The 24,442-nt window shown below is 41.6% G+C and overlaps 1 protein-coding gene across 3 annotated transcripts in view; it reads right to left on the bottom strand.

The window, feature by feature from the left end:
* The window catches only part of kcnq1.2 (potassium voltage-gated channel, KQT-like subfamily, member 1.2), a 184,472-nt gene that overhangs the window by 47,159 nt on the left and 112,871 nt on the right, over positions 1-24,442 (bottom strand). For all 3 annotated transcript variants that reach the window (XM_039807737.1, XM_039807736.1, XM_039807738.1), the window contains 4 exons: positions 20,596-20,671; positions 19,473-19,567; positions 17,390-17,430; positions 15,617-15,678 (listed from right to left, as the gene is read on the bottom strand). In XM_039807737.1, the coding sequence (XP_039663671.1) occupies positions 15,617-15,678; positions 17,390-17,430; positions 19,473-19,567; positions 20,596-20,671 (274 nt within the window). The remainder of the gene's footprint in view (positions 1-15,616; positions 15,679-17,389; positions 17,431-19,472; positions 19,568-20,595; positions 20,672-24,442) is intronic.

The raw sequence follows: 24,442 nt of genomic DNA, 5'->3' as shown, positions 1-24,442 counted from the left end.
TTTAAGTGTGTATCATGATGACCACCACCCCCTCATTACCTCTATCATGGCTGGAAACAATCAGCCTCTCTGCCCCAGTTGTAGGCCAGAGTCAGGCGTTGCAAACCTACAGACCTAGCATTAGATAAGCCTCGATCACCACAGCCTGACTGGCCTCAGATTGGATCCAGCTTTCAAAACTATGGGCAGCACAATCTCAGAAACCCAAATCAAAATAGCTTTTTTCCCCCACTTTAACCATACATACTGGATTCCTAGACATACAATGTATTGATTGCCATATATTTTCAACATATTACTTTTAAGTTCAGGCATTAGTCTATATCCTTGATGTTCCACTTCCAGGATTGCTCCGGTGCCGCAGGAAATTCTGCCGGATGCATGTATTTTCGCCGATGTCCGTTTCCTTCCGCTTTCTTTGTGTTGGAATTTTAAACCCTGGTGGATTTATGAGGACTATGCTGCCCTGCAAAGGCAAAAGACCTTAACTCGCTAGAGTGTGAAACTGAGAAAAATTACTTTAAAGTTTCTGTTTTGTCCAGACAAAAGTAGTATAGGTAGGACTCACAAAATTTGACAACTAGTTGCTATAATGAAGAAATGTTTGTATGGAAAAAATCTTGAGCTCAAAATTGACCTTTGACCCTTGTTTGGCAGTTACTGTACTCTGCCTTTGTATCATGTGCCAAAAACAAGGAGTCGTGCAAAGGCAAAAGGCAGTAACTGACATATAATCAATATTTGCTTGCTGTTCACCATATGAACACCTAACCAAGGTCTAGTCATCATGGTATTTGTTTTAAAGGTCCCATGACATGCTGCTCTTTGGATGCTTTTATATAGACCTTAGTGGTCCCCTAATACTGTATCTGAAGTCTCTTTCCCGAAATTCAGCCTTGGTGCAGAATTACAGCCACTAGAGCCAGTCCCACAATGAGCTTTCCTTAGGATGTGCCATTTTTGTATCTCTAGCTATTGAGGAGGAGAGAGGGCGGGGCAAGGTGGAGGGTGGGGGTGTGGCATTGACCAACTGCCACTTTTCTTGTTTGAAAGCCATGATGTCTCTCTCCCATGGGTTGGACACATTCTTTGGGCGGGCAAAGCAGAGAAAGGGGAGGTAACCTCACTTGTTATGACCTTATAACAAGCAAGATTCCAGAACGGCTCATCTGAGCTTTCATTTTCTCAAAGGCAGAGCAGGATACCCAGGGCTCGGTTTACACCTATCACCATTTCAAGCCAATTGGGGACCATAGGCAGGTTGGGGGAACGCATATTAATGTTAAAAAACCTCATAAAGTGAAATTTTCATGCCATGGGACCTTTAAATTATGTAGATGACTATTGGTTGTTACTATTTAGCGCTATAATGATCAGGATAGTGCAGGAACACTAACACAGTTGAACAGTATGACAGATAAGTTACTTTGCAGTACAGCATACATGTACAGTATGAATAAATACAAGAAATAGTTTCTCAATAAAGATAATTTAATTATAATTGAATACAAAGGTATATTTATTGTTTAACAATAAATATATTATGTTTACCACTTTTGCAAGGCACTGTATCTGTGTCACATTCTCATTAGGGGCTGAGCCCCCCTAAAGGTCTGATCCTAGAATCGCCCCTGGTTAAGGGTTAAGGGCCACCGCACTGCTCAAGATGCACAGTCAACAGTATGACAATGCCAGAGTATAGTAACATCATGGCGGCACAGTAATATCTCTCTTTATGCCTGGCTAAACAAAGTCAGAACACCTTAACTCAACTTCAGCATGCCGGAACAAAGGCAAAGAGTCGTATCAGCTGTTATGGCGTTCTGCTGTGGTTTCTTAGCGGCGCCCATGACGATTGTGATTGGTTTAGAGAAATGCCAATAAACCAGAGCACGTTTTTCTCCCATCCCGGAATGCTATGTGGAGTAGCCAGGCCCTCCTCCACTCCGCAGCATGTGGATGGTCTGGCAAAGCAAGACTAACTACCATTAACATATTATTATTAATATGATTTATGAATGTAATTAACACATGGGTGCAAAAAATGCACAGTAATGCTTACATTTTTTTTTTTCATGTTACATGTTTATACAAGGCTTTAATTGTTATGATAATTCCCACCATGAATAAAATGCCCTTCCTGGTTGAGTCTAAATAAACTCCAACCTGTCAGAGTTTCTAAGAAAATGAATGCAAAATCCAGTACCCCAGTACCTTGTTTCAAATCTATTGCTATTGCATAGAAGCCATACAATAGGTAAAAGTTCCTGTGCTGGCAAATCACTACAAAGCACATACAATATAAGGACTGCTGCTTTCTTACAGAAAGGGTGACCTAGTAACGAAAAAACTGTGTCTACCTATCATTCCTATTGGTCATGAGAAGATTTTAGTATCCAGCCTTATATTTTAACCCATTATCTAAACCACTTATGGGCAAATTTACTTATTACATCACCTGTCTGCTTTCAACCTCTAGCTTACACATGTTTGCAGTTAGCAGATGTGAATTGGTATGAGGTGTAGATAACTGTCAAATAACAGACAATACACTTTGTACAGTAATAATAGCTGATGAGGAATGGCTCAAATCTGAAAACTCAAACTAAACTCAGGCCCACGTGACACACACACACACACACACACACACACACACACAAACACACACACAGGGCATGGGACAGCAGGAGCGGGCCAGGCTGTTATTCTAGTGCAGGCTGGCTGAGTTGACCGTGTAATCTCCAGGGTGGAGTCCATATTGGGTTTCTAGGCAATTCACTGCTTTTGGCCCGCTTGTTTTGTGATTTAGCTAAAGAGAGAAAAAAAGAGTGAGAGGGAGAAAGGGAGAGAGAGAGAGAGAGAGAGAGAGAGAGAGAGAGAGAGAGAGAGAGAGAGAGGGAGGGAGAGGACAACAAGTGTGGGTTGGTTTTCTTTCTGCCCGGCATATTGTTGATGAGTTGTAATGCAGTGTAACACAAGTGGTGGTTAACCTCAACGGCCAAGAGAACAGAGAGAACGGGAGGGAAGAAGAAAAAGAAAGACAAAATAAAAGAAGCAATGGAAACAAGAGTAGATGGATATCTAGTATCTGGCTGAACTGTGTATGATCAATGTGCTAAATTGTGGCCAAATTGTTTTCGGGATTGTCAGTGGTAGCTGTAGATTTACTACCACTTGACATCTTTACTGCTAATTTCTGATCTGCTCCGATCGGTCAGTGGGATGGTCTCGAGAAACTTGTGAAAAACAAAGTTGTCTGGTGCGTGACCATGCCTGCTGTGCATTTTGCTTACAGTAATAGTGGGAATGTGGTATGGGGAAAGAGAACTTATTGTGTACAGTGACATGACGGCCTGCCACTTGCAGCAGATACCATCTGTCATTGTTGAGCTGGGGAGCTAAGACCATAAAGACTGTCAAGGCTGTCATTGTCAAATGCCTTCACTGATTTAAAGAAACAGTACACTATTTTAGTTTTAAACATCGGGTTTCTTTATACTTTGCTTTGTTTCTTCATTTATGCAAGTTAGTTTGTGAAACAAATCCAGTGATGTCTTTTTATTCTGAGCTACCGTAGACATATTATGTAAATGTTTGTTTTACATGTATGTAATTTGTTAACAGATGAAATACAATTGTTGCTGCATGCAATACTATATTTGCTTTATGCATTCATAGCCTTCAGAACGAAGCATCCACAGAGTCTGTAAGTATCAAAGGGGGTAAAAATATGAATGATAGTGCTGAAACTATTTGTTTGCTTACCAATTAATCCACGGGTCAATCATCAGATAATTAATCCACAACAATTTTGATAATTGATTCATCTTTTAATAAATAAATATAAATCAAAGAAGTAATCAACAGCGGAGTCAATAATGAATTTACTCCTTAGTTTAAGAGCTAATTAAATACAAAAATTAGAACCTAATTACCTCTGACTAAAAGATTCTTTTGATATTTTAGCAGCCATCCGCCTTAGCATGCTGTCATACCAATGACAGCACATTCTGAACGGCTGGTGTGACAGACGACAGACACTGAGCTGCCCGGCGAGCCCAGGGAGGGGCTATTAAAGCACGCACACATATACAGCACCTGCATTCCCACAGTAGTCCAAGTCAACAGTCACAGACCACCCCCCTCCTCGACACTATCAGAGAGGGAGGGATGTGGAGGGGGAGTGTGTGTAGGGGGGAAGGAAACCCTTGGGGAGACAGAGAGAAGGGAGTGATTTAAACTCTTCTCCCCTGGATAAGGGAAGCTGGAATGGCCTGGAGTGGAGGTGGGAGTAGCAGGAGTGAGGGGGGAGTGAGTGATGGAGGGGGAGAAGGGTCAGAGGAAAAGGGAGGGAAGCGATCCAGCTGAGACAGCAGATCTCCACAGAGGCTCAGTGCCAATGTCAAGGTGCTGAGTGAGCTGTGTGGGGAGCTCCAAACACACAGAGACTTACTCTCGATTTAAAGTCAAAAATAGCCTCTTGCACAAACACACTACTCATTTGCCTTCCTGCAGAATTCAATAGTGAACAAACATATGCACATTCCACAGACACTCAAATCGAACACACACACACACACACACACACACACACACACACACACACACACACACACACACACACACACACACACACACACACACAGTGCCTTCTCGTCCTCTCACCTCCAGAGGAAACTTGTGTTGCTTCCCTCTTCACCTCTCTCTCTCGTGCACAACCTCCTGTCAGCTGAGACAAAGTGACAGGACAAGACGGCCAGAATGGGCTCCATTGTGCCCTAATTACCAGGCCTGCTGAAATCTCCTTTGACCCTAAGACACAGGCTGTTTGGCCAACGGTGGACTGGTGGGAACGACCCTCTTGGCTGACACTGACCTTTCGATGTTCACTTCTCACCACAAGCTGCCGTTGAGCGCACGTGATGTGTCTATGTGTGTTTTTGTCTCTATGTGTGCAAGCGTGCTGAGCTTCATAAGTGCGTGAGCAGTGACTTTGCATGCAGATGCTACAGCAATAAGTGAAGAACTTGTAGGTTTTAAATAATGCAAGAAATGTCAGATAAAACAAAAACATACGTCATTTTGCTGTCCAACTGTGGAGGATTTTTGGCGCAACTCCTATGCTGGTTAGTTAGTTAATACGACTCCTTGATCACACTCCCTCTGTCCAGCATTTGTGAGAACATAAGACACAGAAGAATATCTTATCTAATTCCTTATCGCTGACTTTGGTCCAGTAGCTCCAGTCTTCTCTGGTCTTTTCTAAAGACTCCTCCTTGTGTGTGAAGGAAGAGACGTGTACCAGCCAGCTTGCCCTTCTGTTTCATTCTTGTCTTTGTCTGAGGTTCACTGCAACCCTTTATCTGCTCTGCTTATCAGGCCGACTTCAGCTCAGACACTCCTGGCCTCCCTCTTCCTAGGCAGTATGTCATGGAGGAGACGTGCAGTATCAAGACCCCCAGACTAATGTCTGTCTGTCGCTCCGTCTCTCTCTGCTTGTCTGTCTCTATCTATGTGTCTGTCTTGGTTCCTAGAATATTCCCTGGAATAAGAGTAAACGGATGTATTTGTCTGCTGTGTGTACAGAGTATCAGCTGATGTGTTGGAGCTGATTTGTCATCTTGTTTATATGTTAAATAAATTGTGAATACTTCTGTTCTGTTGTCTGTCTCTCGCTTATTTTTACATCAGCTGATCAATGGATCACATGACAACTTGTATGTGAAACCGTCACCCGTAATGACCAACACAGCTTCTCTCAGCTCTACGGAGCATTTCAGTTTCTTTAAATCATCAGCATAATTTTCGGCTGCAGCAGGCAGCAGCGAAAAAAGACAAATAAAACCCACAGCGGACAGACAAAGTTAGTGACTACCTGGCGAACATACGTAGTGGAGCATTTTGCAGCCAAGACCAAAAGCAATAAAAAAAAGAGGAAAGTGTGGACATACATTGATCAAATAGCCATAAACGCGACCATCAGTAGTTGAAATATTCAGTCATGTCCACATAAAAGAAAAGTAGAATTGGGAAAGTTATTTGTTCCCACATGACAATTCTGCTTATATTAAGCAATATTTGCACAAGACTTTCTGTCGTGACTACCATGCTGTCTCTATTCAAAACCGTCAATGTAACATCATAATTGTGTTTTTAAACTGTGAGTGTTGTTGCTTTTGTTCCCACTTGACCCATGTCGAAAGATTCCTGGAAGGAAGGTCCTCAGCAAGTGTCATAAACAGAAAATCTACTCTGGCACAACAAAGGGACTTATCTGTCTCACTTGGAACCGATCAAAGCCAGCAATAACACTCGCAGAAACACAGCAGACAATAGAAATGACTCCTTCTTACCAGAGTTTCTTGCACATTTTTCCAGTGAGATCATTACCTCCACTGGCGTGGCTGTAGGGGGGAGCCTGAACCTCTGAAAGAGCTTCCTGCATTGCATCAGCATTTTATCACTGAACTAGGATTACAGGACATTCCTTTTATTTTTTTGATAGTGTAACTATAAGAGTTTTTTATTTATTTTATGGCTGTAAGATGCCAGCAAAGTTTAATATAATACAACTTGAGTTTCAAGTCAAATGTGAGACTTGGCAGGTATGTGAGTTATGATATGTCTGTTCAACACTATTTACAACATTATAGACATGATAAGCTGCACCACCTGTAGTTGTACTATCAGACGGTCGATGCATAACAGACACGGGGTGGGGGAACTTTTTTGATGGCCACCATTCAAAGTGTTGTAAATATGCAGTTCCCATTCAGGGCCCCATTCACTGATTTAACCTCAAATACCAGCTTCCAGATTTGATCCATTGTACCGTATGAGACTAGGCGAGGCCTGCATCCTGTGTGGACTACAGAAGTTAATTGCACACAATTGAAAGGTGTGTCGCTTTTATTCTTCTACAGGGAAACAGAGGGCCCAGAGGTATAGAAAAACACCCACCATTATGCTCCCATAAAATCATTAGTCATTTACTGAAAAAAAAAAAAACTCACTATAGAATACAGACAAGCTTGTTAAGTGTTTTGCAAAAACCTGACGCCATTAAAGCAAACAGAAGCCGACAGGAGACTGGTAGCAAGTCGGGCAAACACATAGGTGTGCACATGTACACACACATGCCATGATTTACTGTGGGCACTAGCTACCCCACTGCTGCCTGAGGGATGTGTCTGGGCACAGAGTACCATAGGGCCAATGTCTGAACCACAAGTGGCCCAGTCAAATCTTTACACAGTCATAAACACGCCGGCATTAGTAACAGCTAGTTAAAATCATTCCATGAACTAAGGCGTTAGCCTGCTATGGCACAACACCCTGCTGCTGTAATAAAACTGACCTTATTCTATATTTAATCTGCTACCGTATAATGGGATAGCAATGTCGGCCTGTTTCGGTTGGTGCAACACTTTGGCCCAAACTGAAATATCTGAGCAACTATTGGATAGATTTACATCACATTTTGTACAAAAATGTATGTCCCGAGAGGATGAATCCTATCGATTTTGGTGATCCCCTGACAATTACTGGATGTGCATCCATGAAATAGTAATGACATTTCTATCAGTATCAGCTGTACTGTGTTTAGTGATATTAATGTGAGCATGCTAAAACACTAAAGTAAAATGGTAAACAAGGTAAACATTATAATGACAATTGTACTTAAAATTATACTTTTCAATTTCTTTCTTTCAGGTATATTAACATGTTTTTCTTTAAAACCCTTTAATCCTTAGAAAAGCCAAATATCTCAGTGCATCAGTGTTTAATGTTGTCTAGACACAAGCAGCCAAACAAGAACCTTGCCTCAATAAAATACTATCTTAGCAGTCATGATTTCACTCAGGAAACATTCAGAAAATAAGTAAACAAGACTAAGAATCTGAATGAGCATTTCCACAGCCAAATCTGTGTCAGTACTCAACAAGTACTGGTGCCCTTGGTATAGCTGAGTCTATAGCAGCCACCCTCTAAGAGTTAGATTGCATTATGGGAAACTAGCAAAAGTACAGGAGCAATAACTGGATTCATGAAACTGAATCACACTTGATGAGCTATATTAAAATGTATCACACTTCACTACAGCTTTTATTTACAGATTGTGAAGTTTTTTGGGTGCATGGTGATTTAAAAGAGGAGATACACGTCTGCATAAAACACACACATACAGGCACAGATAAAGTATTATACATATGAACATATTCCCCATTGAAGGTTCCCCAGGTACCAACTTGACTAAATAGCAATGACATTTACACTCATGGTCTCTGGAGCAATTTACACAGCTTGGCATTATGCACAGGTTTACTGTTCCATGCAGTATAGACTGATTTAATAGCACTCAAAAGTAGGGTGGCACCAGGGCTACTTAGCACTGCGTATTAGTAAGACTACATTCCCCAATAAAACACAGACCCCTTTTTCATGAACTATTGACCCCTTTATAACCTTTTAAATAAGCTCACACCTCCCTGCTGATAATGAACTGGTCCATACAGGAGTATATTAGTGGTCAGGTCCAACCCGAAAGTAGTGAGGGCATTTGGCCAACACAATTAAATATATGTGCAGAAAATATATCCCAGGGCCCTGCGAAACTTGGGCAATTAAAATGGAAACGTACCAGGGGTATTTACAGCCAATGAGCAAGCCCACAGTGGGTGCTACCAAGATGCAGAGAGAGAGAGGGGGAGAGAGCTGACAAGAGACAGCGGCAGTGTACAACATGATTTAGATGCTGTGAGTGAGACTGCAGACCTATAATCCTGAAGGCACAGAACCAGACAGAGACAGAGGAAGGGGCAAGTTCAGCAGGCAAAAAAAAAAAAAAAACAGGGAGTGAGAGTAAAAGAGTGATCGAGAGACACACAAAGGCAGAAAGAGATAGAAAGCGAGGGAGACTGTGAGATGGAGAGCAAGCAGCCAGACATGCAGGCAGACTGTCCGTCTCTGGTTTGTGGGAATGCGGTAAAGACACAGTAGTAGGCAGGGTCCCGGCTCTGAAATTAGAGAGTGGCGCTAAGAGAAGGGAGCCAGAGCCAAAGGCCGTCTGGAAGCTGCCAGGGGCTGCGTCCCCAGCGCACTGCCGAAACATGATTTACTGCTGGACTGCACTACAAACAGCACTCCGCTCCTGGTGCTCTATCTAACTCACAGCAACACACCACTTGTTGCATGCTATTGAGTTCACAATGCTATAAAGATACCACTTCAATGGTGGGAAGTGTCGACGTGAGAAAGACCAGTTAGGCTTGGTGCAGCATAGGGTGGTGTAGCGAGTCATCATGAGTAAGTTCAAAAATAGCAAAAACTACAGTTAAAAAAACATAAAAGGTTACGTTGGTGTGGGTGTGTTGCAACAGATACTTGTAAGATGGAACACAATATTGGATGTTTGGAGGTTTATCAGATAGCAACACCGTACAGTCATTTATAATTGTATTTAAAATGATTTTACAGCTGTAAAAAGCTATCATGGAGATTGTCATTTTTTTCCTTTCCATTGCAAGGTAAACAATTTAATTATTCGTATTTTGCTCACTGAAGTTATTAAGGCTGCACTTGATACAGCACTAATGTCAGTTCAAACATGCACTGTAATTTCGTCTGTGAGGAACACTAAAAGCCTAGCAGCTCCATGAGCTGTTGTTCTGTAGAGGAGAATGACCTCTGACCTCCCTGTAGCAACAATTCCTTTTAAATATGAAAACTTTTTTTTCCACTGAGTAAACAATGCAACACAAGCATATTTGCACAGATCTACATCTTTTATCCATCTACATTATGTGGTAGTGCAAAGGATTGAGAGAACTAGATTTAATCAGGAAAGAAAACCAGCTATCGCAGGCCAAGTCCAGACATGCAGGAAGATTCTGTATGTGCTTGTCTGCAGCACGGGGCAGTAGGAGTTTGGCCGCTGCAGTGAAGCTGTGTGTTCCAGGATTTGTGTGTGTCCATGCTTTTCCTTTGCCAAGTTTCCTCTCTTTGTTTAGACCGGCCTGGTCAGTCCGGCTCCCCTGCTGAGCACGCTGCGGCCAAATACACACATATATCAAAACACAGCACAACAACAGACAGGGTGCTCTCAGGGCAGAGAAGTGCTGGGAATAGGAGCAAAGAGGGGAAAACACAGAGAGGTGTCCATTCTGGAAAACAGAAAAAGAGGGGGAAAAGAGAACTAAAAAGATAGACACTGTTGGACAAGCGGAGGTGTGATTGCAGCAGATTCTTTGTCACCCGTTCTAGCGGAAGGACAGGAAATGGACAGACTACGACTCACTGTGACCATCACTCGAATTACAGAGGGACAGGGAGAGGGTTTAGGGAATATGCAGGAAAGTCGAGAAATGAATAGAGCAACACCGATGACCCAGACAAAGGGAAGGAGGAGGGAGCAAGGCACTCTATGCGACTCCACCGTATAAATATAATCATTTTAACAGTGTGTAATTAAATAATATTCAAAAGTATACTGTAGACAATAATTTGATGTCAAATGCATTTGTCTCATTACTCCCAATAATAAAATGGGAATTAGTTCAGCCGCTATACTGCACTGAACTTCACACAAAGGGACAAACTGATACAACACTGAGTGAAAAAAACTTCCCAATGTTTTTTTTTTCCATCTTGAATTCCTTTTATACAGCAATCACAAACCAATCCATTAGGTAGGCGTGCTTGTAATTATTATTATGATTGTTATCCAAAAAAGACTGAAGATGCCAACTGCGGTTCTAACCCATCTGAATCATTCCTGTAAACCTAAATAGGCTGACAAAGAACCCCTCTCCCGAAATTGCAATTGAGCATGACATAAGAAAAGTGGGGACTTCATTGGAAATCTTTCAAGTCCAAAGAATTTAAAAATCTCTTTAAAACCGTTTATATCTCTGTATGTGGTCTGTAACATGCTGTTTAGCTTATTACAGTATTGCTTGGTTTCAGTTAAAAACAAATTGTTCCTCTAGTTCCTGTGCATTAATTCTGTTTCGTACAAGTTATGATTTCCATGAAGAACATAACATCACAACTATAGCCAAAGAGAATACCACAGGCACTTAAAAAGGATTACAGTAATAGTTCCTATTGATGTGGGCTGTAACTTGTTCTGGGTGCCAATATCCAAAATGGAGAAAACTATGATTGGATACAATAGATATATTATTGAACAATCATTAATAGATTGAAGCCGTTAAATGCTGCTGCTAATCCATTCAGTCTCAGTACCCTCCTGTACCGGCTGCAGAGATAACCAAGCTGTTCCTGTTTGCTGGTGCACTGCTGAGAGCTCAGCTGAAACACTGAGACACTGCTGAATGGACAACAGTGTGAGTGTTTTTTTTTTTTTGTGTGTGTGTGTGTGTGTGTGTGTGTGTGTGTTTTTTTAATGTATTTGTATTTTTATGTAAATGTGCCGTATATACACTTATATTATATGGTCTATGTATAAATATATATATATATATATATATATTTTATATATATATATATATATATATATATATGAGTGTATATGTGTGTGTGTGTGTGTGTGTGTGTGTGTGCGTGTGTGTTTACTAGGCCCTCATCTCTAAAGCCCTCCATTGGGTCTGGATCGGACCAGTCTAAACACACTCACGCACACACACTCCTGCCCCCCTCAAAGCCATGCTTTTAAAGACGTGGGGCCCTAAATGCCTTACAGATGGACTCCTAACAAACACAACACTCTGTCCCGGCCCTCAAGTATTTCCAGTATTTGGCCTTGCCGTAATTTACAGCATACTTACCTAATTGAGATGCTATTACGGTCAGGGCATGCATTCTTTGGCGTACGCCTAGTGCTAATGCACATGATATAAGCGTGACATACATGGCACAGCATGCTTGCCCTAATATAGCGGAGTGAAGTCAACCACAGAGTGAGTGTGATGTATGGTCCATGTAGTGTACTTAGAGCAACACAAATAATGATGTGTGGAGCAGAGACATGTCTGTGCCGGTCTGGAGGGCACATTAGAGGTTTTTTTCCTCACGAGACACTGCTGAGGGTTTTACACCCACCAAAGACCGATGCAGCTTCCAAATACAACTGAATACCACTTTGATGACTAAATTATGACAAAATATTGCATGTGAAACAAAATAATTGCCCCCTTGCTGAAGAGGTTTTTTTTAAACATACAGATTATTTAATGCCAGCAAATAAAAATGTATATTACTACACATTTACACATACATGTATAGGTTTGATGTGGACTCATATTTTTTCCACCGTGTGAAAAACGTTCAACCTTGAACAAAACAAATTTCCCTTCCTACATACATAATTAAAGGCTGCTGCTATTAGCTCTACCCATTTGGGTTTTAAGTTGCCGAGTTGCTCTGGGCTGCACTAAACTTCACAATATTGTTACATTTCTGAAACAAAATAGGATCAGACTAAAGAAGCTTGTTTTAGAGACAGACATTTACCGGCCATGTGAGGGCATATTGTTGTAATATCCCTGCCCTTTCTGTCTATTGCTGAGAGGAAAAATCCTGTTGCTATAAAACTGGGAGAGATTTACCACAAACAGTGGGCTGACTTAATCCTAAAGCATGCAGAAAGCTCCGTTTTGAAAGGCCACGCTGAAGCCCAGAGACACTGGCCACTGTTTAAACTTGTCGTTTGGGTATTTTTCATCGAGTGGGTCTGACAGAAAGATAACACACTGTCACAGAGTGCCATCCATCTTCGTTTCCAAGTCGCTCCTGGAGAATTCAATCTTGAGTGTGTGGGGTTAGACACATTAGTGATTAATCGACTCCATACTCATGTGTGTGTGAGTGTATGTGTGTGTAGACCTATATGTGTCTTTGTCTTTGTGTGATAAATCACTGTCTAACCCTGTACAGGACACACAATGCCCGAGCCCCCTTCAGCCCACTGAAGATAAATTCATCTATAAGTGATGTGCTGACAATAGCTGGACAAGAAAATGATTCTGTTACTTATTCAGCTGCAGCATAAAGCGCAGTCAGAGTGGTCGATGTCTGGTGTTTTTTACAGGAGAAAGGGGAGTAGAAAGTGGGAATTTGTCAACAAAAAAAAAGAAAATGAAGCTGGAGGCCGACCAAGAGTGAGTATTGAGAAAGGCATGGGAACACACTGTGTTGAGTGTGCACACACAAACCCACACACACACACACACACACACACACACACACACATTAGGGCAGAGTTGATGAATAATTCCTCAGGGCTGTTGGGAATGATCCTATACAGAGGTGATTCAACTGTGACACCAGGGTTTTGCTTCGTGTGTGATTAGGTTTACTATTATGAGCAACATGCAAGAGGTGACGGAACTTAGAAATTACACAAGGTTATGAAATGCATGCAGCGAAGCGAGACAAACAAAAGTGTTGGCACTGGAGATTCTGTTGCAAACAACTGATGACTGAAGTCAAGGGCACTCGAACCAAAGTTAAAGTTACAACAAACATGATTCATTGTGTATTTTATTATTATTATTATTATTTTATTTCATAATACATCTTCTGTAAACTTTCATTTGGCTTGAGTGTTATGTTATGAATGGGGCATTATGTTGCTGCTGAAACACAGCCTTCATGTTGAAATGTTGTTTGAAAAGTAAATACATTTTGTTAGGTGTCTAAATCAGTCTTTTTCAACAAACTAAAGATTGGAGTGAAAACGGGTCAGGAGCACAAATGAAATGCTGTGTTCAATTTCAACCAAGGTCATTTTATTGAACTATTGCTATTACACTATGAATGCAATTATGAAGTCACTGCATTCCAGAAACATAAAGCTGACATTTAGTTTATCTAGAGCAGACAATAATATCTATGAAGAGCTACTGGAGCTAAACGGTGCAGGCGTATCTGGAGGAGGACCAGGGAATGTACCAAGTAACAGAGGTCGGCGGGTTCATCCACCTGCTGCCCGAGGGGGAAAAAGGAGAGGCCCCCCTTTCCCATTTAACAGGTGTGCGGCCCGTCAGAACCATCAAAACAAGAAATTCACATGACCAGAAATGAAAGAGGGGAAGGGGGCGGGTGCTGAGGCAAGGAAAATAGTAATTATGAAAGATGGGTGGCTCTCTGTGTCGCAAGTCGCTGTTGCTACTCTTCTGTTTCACTTTGAGAGGACGCTTGTTGCAGCAATGCATGCAAAATCAGTTCTGATTAGAGGAATGGGGATTGGTTCCAAATTGTTTAGGAGGGAAAGCAGCCTGCACCAGTAGGGTCCCATTGATTTGTCACTCAATTATCCACCTCTCAGTTGTATTTTGCTTTCATGTAAGGGCAGAGTGGAGAGAGAGAAAAAGTGAAAGAGGGTAAAGAGAGAGACTGAAAGAGAAAGAGAGAGAGAGAGAGTCATAGGTAGAGGAGGCACTTCTGAACACAGGTTTATGTTTCCAATCAGGAGATTGCGATCACAACATGTAGTCCAGAGCAAATGGGCCGTAACTCAATCACCGAGGGAGGTCTTCAGGCTTTCAGGGTACATTGGTTCAAGATCATTACTCCTCTCTCCGTAACAAAGGGGTATGAGAACAGTAAACACATGCAAACATTAGAAAACATCAGTGCTGATGAGCGCAGGAAGATGGGATGGTAAATGTTAAGGCAAAGTGGGGGAAATCCTGAGCTGGCTGACTTGAATAGAAACGAAGTGGCTACAGAATGCATTGTTCTATTGTATGGGGGTTGTTTTCATTCACTGTAAGATGTGAAAACAACATGACTATAAGGTTTAAAAGAGCATGTTTTAACAGGTTTTCAAACCTTTCCAAATCCACAAACATAATTTCACTTTCTAGCGATGACACCAGTCAGACAAACAGACAGCAGATGTAGCCACACACTAAATCTAACAAACACATTTCACATCCTATGATTTGCACATGAAAAGACACAGAGACAGGAAGGCATTCACGCACCAGTCGAACTGGTACAACCATCCCCAGAGGCGAATTGTCTAACTTGGCATTACACTGGCATCAGGGTTGGTATCATGCTGGCATCACGTTGTGCCTGTTCCTCTATGAGAGAGGACACGCCTAGTTACACCCATGGGCTTCATAACGCAGCTGTTGTCTATTGGCTATGCCTCACTTTATGAAGACTTTTCTCATTAGCCCCCCTAATGCTTCCAGTACTTTAATATTCACCTATGGAAACACAAACATCCAAGAATTGTCACCACCCAACGTACCTAGGATTTCAGAAAAAAAGAAGGGCTGGCATGGAAAATCATCAAAATGACCCAGCCCACATAGAAAAAAAAGAATAAACAGAAAAGTAAGTAAAGCATAAAAGCAGCACTGAATAGATACTGATAAGTTTGAGGGCAGAGAATGCAGGTGAATGTTTGGCATTGGCGCAGACTGACCAAGCCCAGCCAAAACATGGTCACATCAAAAGATTCCACCACACGCATTCATCTGATAACAGAGACTCAGAGACACACACATACTTCTGCTTATGAACACCAAGGGCAATGCAATCAGTGTATCTCTCTTACTAACAGACAAAACACACACACACACACACACACACACACACACACACACACACACACACTGAGCAGCAGGAGTGTGCCTACCTTATCTTCTAGCCTGATCAGTCGCGCTCCAATAGTTGGGTATTCTTTATCGTCTCCTTTTCCTGGTGAATGAAAATAGTGAATCAAACATCTATACACACAAACAAACATGCAGTGCTTATATCAATACATTTAGCTTGATGGAAAAAGTGTACTACTGAGTTTCTTGGTGGTATATGCAAAAACACAAAAACGTACAAAAAAATTTGGTCAAACAAGAGATCAATTACTGCCTTCACACGTTACAAACATAATATTGTCATTTACAGTAAGAACCCCGAAGGCTCGTGATTCTCTCTTTTGTGGGTACCGGTCACAGTGGCAGTTTACAGCCCCCTACTGTAATGTAAACAGTAAATACATGTCAGAAAGAGTTATTTAGCCTTAAAAACAGAAATGAACTCTATTCTTACACATCGAATGTTGCGTAAACTGAGTTTAGGTAGGTTAAGCCTCCATTATATCCCTGGATCTGCATTAGCAACACAGTATTTTCTGAAAATGTATCTTAAAGGTCCCATGACATGATGCTCTTTGGATGCTTTTATATAGACCTTAGTGGTCCCCTAATACTGTATCTGAAGTCTCTTTCCCGAAATTCAGCTTTGGTGCAGAACTACAGCCACTAGAGCCAGTCCTACAATGAGCTTTCCTTAGTATGTGCCATTTCTGTGTCTGAAGCTATTGAGGAGGAGAGTGGGAGTGGCAAGGTGGATGGTGGGGGTGTGGCCTTGACCAACTGCCACTTTTCTCGTTTGAAAGCCATGATGTCTCTCTCTCATGGGTTGGCCAAATTCTCTGGGCGGGCAAAGCAGAGAAAGGGGAGGTAACCTTGCTTGTTATGACCTCATAACAAGCAGATTCCAAAACGGCTCATCTGAGCTTTCATTTTCTCAAAGGCAGAGCAGGATACCCAGGGCTCGGTTTACACCTATCACCATTTCTAGCCACTGGGGGACCATAGACAGGCTGGGGGAACTCATTTTAATGTTAAAAAACCTCATAAAGGGAAATTTTCATGCCATGGGACCTTTAAGAAAAATGTAAAAAACTCTTCAATGGTGTTTTCACAGATGTGTATAATTCAATGAGTGAGTACAACCATTCCATCATACTGTTTGTCTATATGTGTGTATGGAATGTGTGTGGCGTAGCCTTGGAGAGTATGCAAAGTTGGAGAGTACAGGACTCTGGAGCGTTGTTTTCTTAATTCAGTCCCTTGACTAACTGGCCTACTGGTTAACCATGTTGGTGACCAGGGTCAGCCAAGAGATGTTTACTAAGCAACTGGGAATTGGACTGGAGGAAAAGGGGAGGGAGAAAACAAAGGAATAACTCATTAATTTATATTAGTTGTAACTTTATAAGGACCCTGATAATCAGACTCAATTTTCCCCAATTTATTCCTTCAGCATGATGTTATGCACATGTTATTTTCCTGTTTATTAATCTTGGTTAAGTCAGTTGCAGTTTATAAAAGGACCCACATTATGCATGTTGACGCAACAAATAATGTCTTCATGATTAATGAATATTTAGTAAACTATTTGCTTAAATCAGATATTAAATTAATACATATTCACAAATATGTAAACACACATGTAAACATACCCACATTCAAATAGAGACATATGCACAGACATCAGGGAGCTCTTTCTCTCCTTTTATTTAGTCTGGCACAGCTTGTATATGTGTCAGGTGTAAACACAGAGATGGAGTGAGGAGTGATGGCTGTCTGTCAGATGTAGACTGTTATGTTTTCTGCGTATTTACCTGGAAGAAACATTCCTGGCTTCCCCAGTGTGCCGTCAAGCCTGAGGAAAAAGACGAAAGAATGAATTAGACCGAGAAAGGTAAAAACACTGGCCAGATACAGAGGAGATTCAGTTGAGTAAATATCACTTTATTCCAGCTCATGAACAAACAGTAAAATAATATAAGCAAATTTATACAGCCAATAAAATTAAACAAATGACGTCAGCTTGAACGGTATTTATATAATTACTGCTTTCAGGGAAAAAAAAACACATGCAAGTTTAAAGGGATAAATAAATGAATGCTATGTTCCTTCCACATGTCAAACTTTCAAAATAAACAACGAGACTTGTAAGAGGTTTCACTTGCACATGTAGACTGTAAGTCATCAAACAATTTGCTGAAGCAGTTCAATATGCACTGTAAAGCATTGTCTTCTTTTCATCACCTCAAAACAAGTGTGAATTTTTATCTCAGCAATCACTTTAACTTTATTTCATTTAAAGGACAATTCCGGCGCAAAATCAACCTAGGGGTTAATAACACGTGTAAATAGTCGACTGTTCTCTGGGATATGTTTTCATGGTAATCGAATGTTTCTCTAGCTTGAAACAAGCTAGCGCGAACCGCTGATTAGCTTAATGCTAGGCACTCGGGGCACTGGTTGAGTAAAAATAAATCGCTATTTTATACCACTAACAAGGATCAAAATAGCACCACACTTCCATCAGTCACGATCAGTCGAACGCCGAACGCCGTGCAACCAGTAACCAGTAACAGAGCTCAGGCAGGGCGTTCGTTGTTCGACTGGTCGTAACTGTTTTCCCAAAATGGCGATTGACTGTATACCCGAAGGTAATGTCTTTATAAACTATGTTTTTAATAAACTGTCTGTACACTTACAAAGTTCTCAATGCTTCGGTTTACATGTAGGGACCCTCATTATGTTACCGTAGAAGTGTGGTGCTATTTTGAGCCCCGAATGCCTAGCAATAAGCTAATCAGCGGTTCGCGCTAGCTTGTTTCAAACTAGAGAAACATTCAGTTACCATGAAAACATATCCCAGAGAACGGTCGACTAGGTACACGTGTTATTAACCCCTAGGTTCATTTTGCGCCGGAATTGTCCTTTAAGTTGGTGACCCATTTGATGCAAAGCAGTGATTGCAAAATTGTGGGGTTTCTGCAGGAGTCAGATGTGACGAGTGCTGCTCTTTTTTGGGGTTTTCTGTTGAATGTGACGGTATTAGTCTTTTTTAGGATTGCAAAAAATATTATAATAAATCACAGCTTAGATTTTTATGAGAAACACTATCAAATTTACTAGAATTGTGATTATAGAAGACTTGTCTCTATGATTCTTTGTATTGAACATTTGCATTACTGTAGTTAGTTATAAATGATATTAAATAATCAAAGTATTTTCTTGATTTACTGATACATTATGATGCCCTGCTGGTTTCAAAAGTTCACACTGCATTACCTGGTTCAGCTGAATTACTGCAAAAATGTGTTACAAGGTCCAGGTGACGTATATAAATTGGACCAAATTTATTACCTAGGCAACCTTCTTCATGGGAGAGTGTTGTGTATAAAAGCAGAGAAAATGTGCGAGAAAAGCACAAAAGGGTTTTACTTGAGTGGGGACTGGGCTTCATTACAGCTTAACAAAGCAGAACAAGGTGTAACAAATCAGAGACCAGCATTAAGAACAGTAACAAACTGTACCGCAATTACTGAAAGCTGAATAGAGAAATTTGTAACGAAGCATATGCCTAGTTAAGGCAGGAGAAACAGAAACACAAATGTTCGTGGCACAATGTGACAGTTCCGAGCTAATGTGTGCCATACTGTGCCAATGGAAAATGGTATAAGACAACAATGGCCAAAGGAAGAGTGAAGATTTAACACGATCTACTTTGTTTTAAAATGAGATAAAAAATGTTTGTGTTCTGACTTCTTCCTTCTGCTTGTGACTACGAAGTGGTATCCAACATAATGGTGCCAAAAATGCAACAAAAAAAAGTTGAAATCCACTTAGAGACAAAGTTAGAGACAGAACTAAGAAAGAAAGAGCATGAAACAAGGTCGAAGACACCACCTTCTCTGCAGTTCCTTGATGCGGACCATCATGTTGAGGTGACCCTGGGAATACTGCTCGATCACGTCCCGCACATCATAGGGCTTCCGTGCTTGCTGTGGATCACACACCGGGACACAAAAGCCATTGTCAACTATAGCCGCTCAGTTGCCCAGTCCCTGAAAACATCCCCAACCCCCTTGGGTGCAAAGGGTTCATTGTTAACTCAATGTGTGTGTGTGTGTGTGTGTGTGTGTGTGTGTGTGTGTGTGTGTGTGTGTATATGTGTGTGTGTGTGTGTGTGTGTGTGCGCCCACTGACATGTGCGTGGTTATGTAGAAAGCAATAGTGTTAAGGTCTTTTCACAGCTTTGTTTAGTGTGACGTGGATACAAGCGGCATCAGAAAGAACCCAGTGAACTCTTTAGGGTATCCTTGGTATACACAGAGTATAGCCTCTGCAGCTGAGATCACTTAGGCCATAATTGAAAACATATAGAACACTTGGAAATGGAAAGAATATACTGTACGTAGGAACCATTCAACAATAACATGAAGCATGAAAATGATGGCCAAAGTATCGCAAACATGATTAGTTTTTTTTTAAAGTAAAATAATTTACTGCACAAAATATTTTAACATAATTCCACTGCCTTAAGTGCTGTGTGAGGCCATGTCCTGCTGTGTGTGTAAGTCTATTTTTGTAGGTGTGTGTTTTGTGAGTGGTATACAGTAAGTAAATTCCTACTGTTGCCCCAGAGACAGTTTAGTAGACTTCCCTTGGTACTACGCCTGAATTGAAGTGTGCACAAAGAAGACATGCAGGTGCAAGTTTCAGGCATTTACACACATACACACACATGTACACGTGCACAGCAGTGCTGCAGCTGATATATGCCCTTGGGGCTCCCCCTGCTCATCCTGTATAACCGCACAAACACTACACTACACACACGCACGCACACACACGCACGCACGCACGCACGCACGCACGCACGCACGCACGCACGCACGCACGCACGCACACACACACACACACACATGCTTCTCTCACTCCCAATCTGTCTCTGTCTTTATCTCTATATCTTCCCCCTCCTTAACTCAGTAGAAATTCTCTCCCCTCCTCTGGATTTTCTTTTGCTTACCTGAAACTTCTTCCTGGCCACAAAGTACTGCATTCTGCGGAGGACTTTTACAGCTGATCTCTGTGCATGGGACAACCTGCGACAGAAAGAGAGACTGATTTAGGTTAAATCGACAGGATTCCTTGTTGTACACGCTGAGTTGTAAAAGAAAAGACAAAAAGACAAGAAAGGCTGCACGCTCCAAAGCCAGTGTAATTGGCTCTTGCTGCAAGGGACAATGTGTGTACCATGCAACAGCAAAACATGTGGCCCTGAAAGGAAAGCTCACACATAGAAAGGTATGCATCCATGTCCACAAAAATGTGTCAGAACAGATTAACCCCTGCTCTATTACAGTGCTTGCCTTATTGGTCACAACTGAGTCTGCAACATGGTGTAGTGAAACAGAAGGGAAATTCGACTGAGTTCGCATTAAGCGAAGTCCAAAAAACATGTCCCTCAGCTTAAGGCAGCACATATGTGTCAACACAAAAGAAAACCCACTGGTATGGAGCTAAACACTGAAACAGAAACCACTGGACACAAACAACACACACAAACTCATACTTGCATACCATAGTGACTGTATGGCATGCACTTGTGTGTGTGTGTGTGTGTGTTTTTTTTTTTTTTTTTTAAGGAGGCTCTCTAGGTGCTTTGCGCTGGTGCTCATGTGATTTGTTTTTGTCAGAAAATTCCGAAACATGTCCTTGGACGTGTGACAGCAGCATTTTATGTGAAAATAGATAATGAGAAAACTCACAACGGCTCTCAAACAGAAAATGAATGACATTGTTATGTCAAAGTCTATGTTCATGTAGGTAGTGGGTAATGAACACACACACACACGCACACGCACACGCTACACACACACACACACACACACACACACACACACACACACACACACACACACACACACACACACACACACACACACACACACACACACACACACACACACAGTATCCTCCCCCTCCCCAAATAAGGGTCTTTGTGGAGTCAACAAGTCGCTCTGAGGTCTTAATTAGGCGGAGGGACAACAAAAGGACTTAAGAGACAATGCGTTGACATGGGACCATAAAACATAAACATCAAAGGCCGTCGGGCTGCTGTCTTTTTTCCTGCCCTCCACGCAAGGCCTGCCCAAGCTATAGGAAGAAATGCACACAAACAATGCCAAACATAAAGACCATGAGGCCCTATTTTGAATGAAAATAAAAAGTCTATCCCCCACCTCCTTGCCCTCCATAGTCGATCAGGAGGGGGATGTGTTTTGTTGTGACTCGGAGGTTTGAGCATAATTGGTAAAGAAAACACATGTAGGAAACAAAAAACATGTGCGGTTTTGATCATTGTACAAGTGTACCCCGCTCCCTCCTTGCCCTCCTCCCGTTTCCTGTGTTTGACACAAATGTGCACACATGTTCATTGGGTAAGTGAGATAAAAGAATAACACGGAGGGTTTTTGTCCAACACTAACCCCTCCTCCACTCCATTAAACATTTGGCACACAGAAACTGAAGGAATGTAATTCCCACATCTCTCTGCTGATGCTGCCCTTCAAACACTTGCCGGCTCTGACTCTGCCTCCTACTCATCTCCTTCTGCCTCCCCTCTCTCTTTTCTCCTCTTTGTGTTTATTTTTCATCCGTGCAGAGGATTTGACACACAGTGTATGCTGGGGACTCCTCTTGAGTCAGCAAAGTTCAGATCTCGCCCACGACGACTTCAATATATTTTCCATTGTCCTGCGCTCTATGATTCATTCTTTATTGGAAAGGCTGGTTGTGTTTTTTTTTTCTTCTTTTACAGATTAAACCCCAACTCCTCCTCAACAGACTCGCTATTCTTCATTAGGTCAAGTGTAGAAGTCATATACAAGCTGTAGTTGCTGGAGTCGTGGACTGGCCTTGTCCCTCTCTTGAAAAGCTATGACAGATTTAGCCCCATGGCCTCCCCTGGACCATTCTCTCTTAATAAGTTTTCTCTTTTTTCATTTTCTGATGGTCACTTTGGAGATCTCTGAGTTGTCAATGGCAACTCTCCCTCACCCCCCACCCCCTCGCCTCTTTATTTGGCAGGGGACTGTCAAATATCCTGTGCTTCCATGGTGCGTTGCAATAACTTCAGAGTCAGTCAGGAGAGAGCAGCCTTAGACATCAATGTGCTACGATCAGGTCCCAGCCAGACTGGCCTGTGTGTGTGTGTGTGTGTGTGTGTGTGTGTGTGTGTGTGTGTGTGTGTGTGTGTGTGTGTGTGTGTGTGTGTGTGTGTGTGTGTGTGTGTGTGTGTGTGTGCGTGTGTGTGTGTGTGTGTGAGAGATAAGCTTTATGGCTGGTGCTTTGGTCCATCAAAGAGATGTGCTCCTCTGTTCGCCTCAAAAACAGACATTGCTTTATCCTATATTGGAAGGATAAGATGACTACATTCTTTTAGGAACGTTTGATCTAAAAGAGATGGCATGCCAGAGGGTGTCGTGGTAAGAATTATAAGTGAGACACTATATTGTAACAGCCAAGTTTCTCCATTCAATGAGAGTTTTAAATGAATGGGCTTCTGAGCGATTCTAACGCAAGAAATTTCCCCATGTGGATTTCCGTAAAAGGGTTTGTCTCGTGGGAAATTAAACCAGCTCTGAAAGTGGTTTACACGAGAAGTTTAACCCAACTTTGTTTTTCTCAGGCCACCTCCACACTAAGCAAACTAAATCTGAAACGCTTATTACTTGTGAAAATGCTATTTATCCACACAAGCATTTCAGATTTTCATAAAGATATCCATTTACAGAATCAGAATCAAATGTATGACCAAGTAAGTAACACCTACAAGGAATTTGGTGGTTGGTGCATACAAAAACATAAACATAATTACATAAATACTTAATTTTACATTTTAGTGCAACACCAAAACAATGGGTTAACAGCTCAATGTCTTTTTTGTCCTTCCATTTCCTATTGGTCGGCAGACAGCAAAAGTGTACATCACCTATGCAGTGTGACCACAGAGCTGAAGTCACATTTTCTTTTCTTAATTACATATATTTATGATTCTGGTTAAAGACAACTGAATACATTAGTTATATGACCGCAGCTCATAAATTGTACAGTAATTTCTGTGCTGCTACACTGAGATATCCAAATCACTATTTTTTGGTTGCAAACTGTCTTTCCATGCTTGTGCTCTGTTTCACTCTCACACCCTCTGCTTTCCTCCTTCCTCGTCGTTCTTTCTCCTACTGTGTGTTTCTGACTTTCTCATTTTCTTTGACGTTTGACTCAACTGCCCTCTATCCAGCAAGATGCAGCTAGTTAAATATGGCTTCTGAGACAACCATTTCTCTCCTCCCCGTGTCTGTTCCGGTTGTTTTCATGCTCCCCACCCCCTTCAGATCAATGGACACTGATCAAGACATGCTGGAGACAATGGCAGCAACCAAGCCACATCAAAGCCCAGTGCCCATTAAGAGCTGATGACAAAGAGAGAACAGAGAGAGCGAGCGAGCCATGTTTTGTGTGGCCACAGAGAGACAGAGAGAGAGACAGAGAGAAAGAGAGAGAGAGAAAACAATAGGCCAGAGATACTGTATATTTGCTATTACCCTAAACACTTCTATGACATACAGAGCTTAAATCTATCTCATACATTCTTGTCCACACAGTGTAGCCCACAATATCTTTTGTTCTTGACTTTAACAAAGTTGAACGGAATTTTGAAAGAAACTGATATATACTTGGGATGTCCACCATTAGATACTATGTTGCATTTGCAAAGCATCCCTATGTAGACTGATGTCATACACATACTGTCACCACATACCTCCAAAGGTACTGTACATGTGAAGAAAAGTATCCCGTCATTAAGCTTG

This window comes from Perca fluviatilis, chromosome 8 (genome assembly GCF_010015445.1).
Source record: "Perca fluviatilis chromosome 8, GENO_Pfluv_1.0, whole genome shotgun sequence".
NCBI classification, from domain to species: domain Eukaryota; kingdom Metazoa; phylum Chordata; class Actinopteri; order Perciformes; family Percidae; genus Perca; species Perca fluviatilis.
The sequence above is the reverse complement of the archived record's forward strand: the minus strand, read 5'-3'. Positions and strand labels throughout refer to the sequence as shown.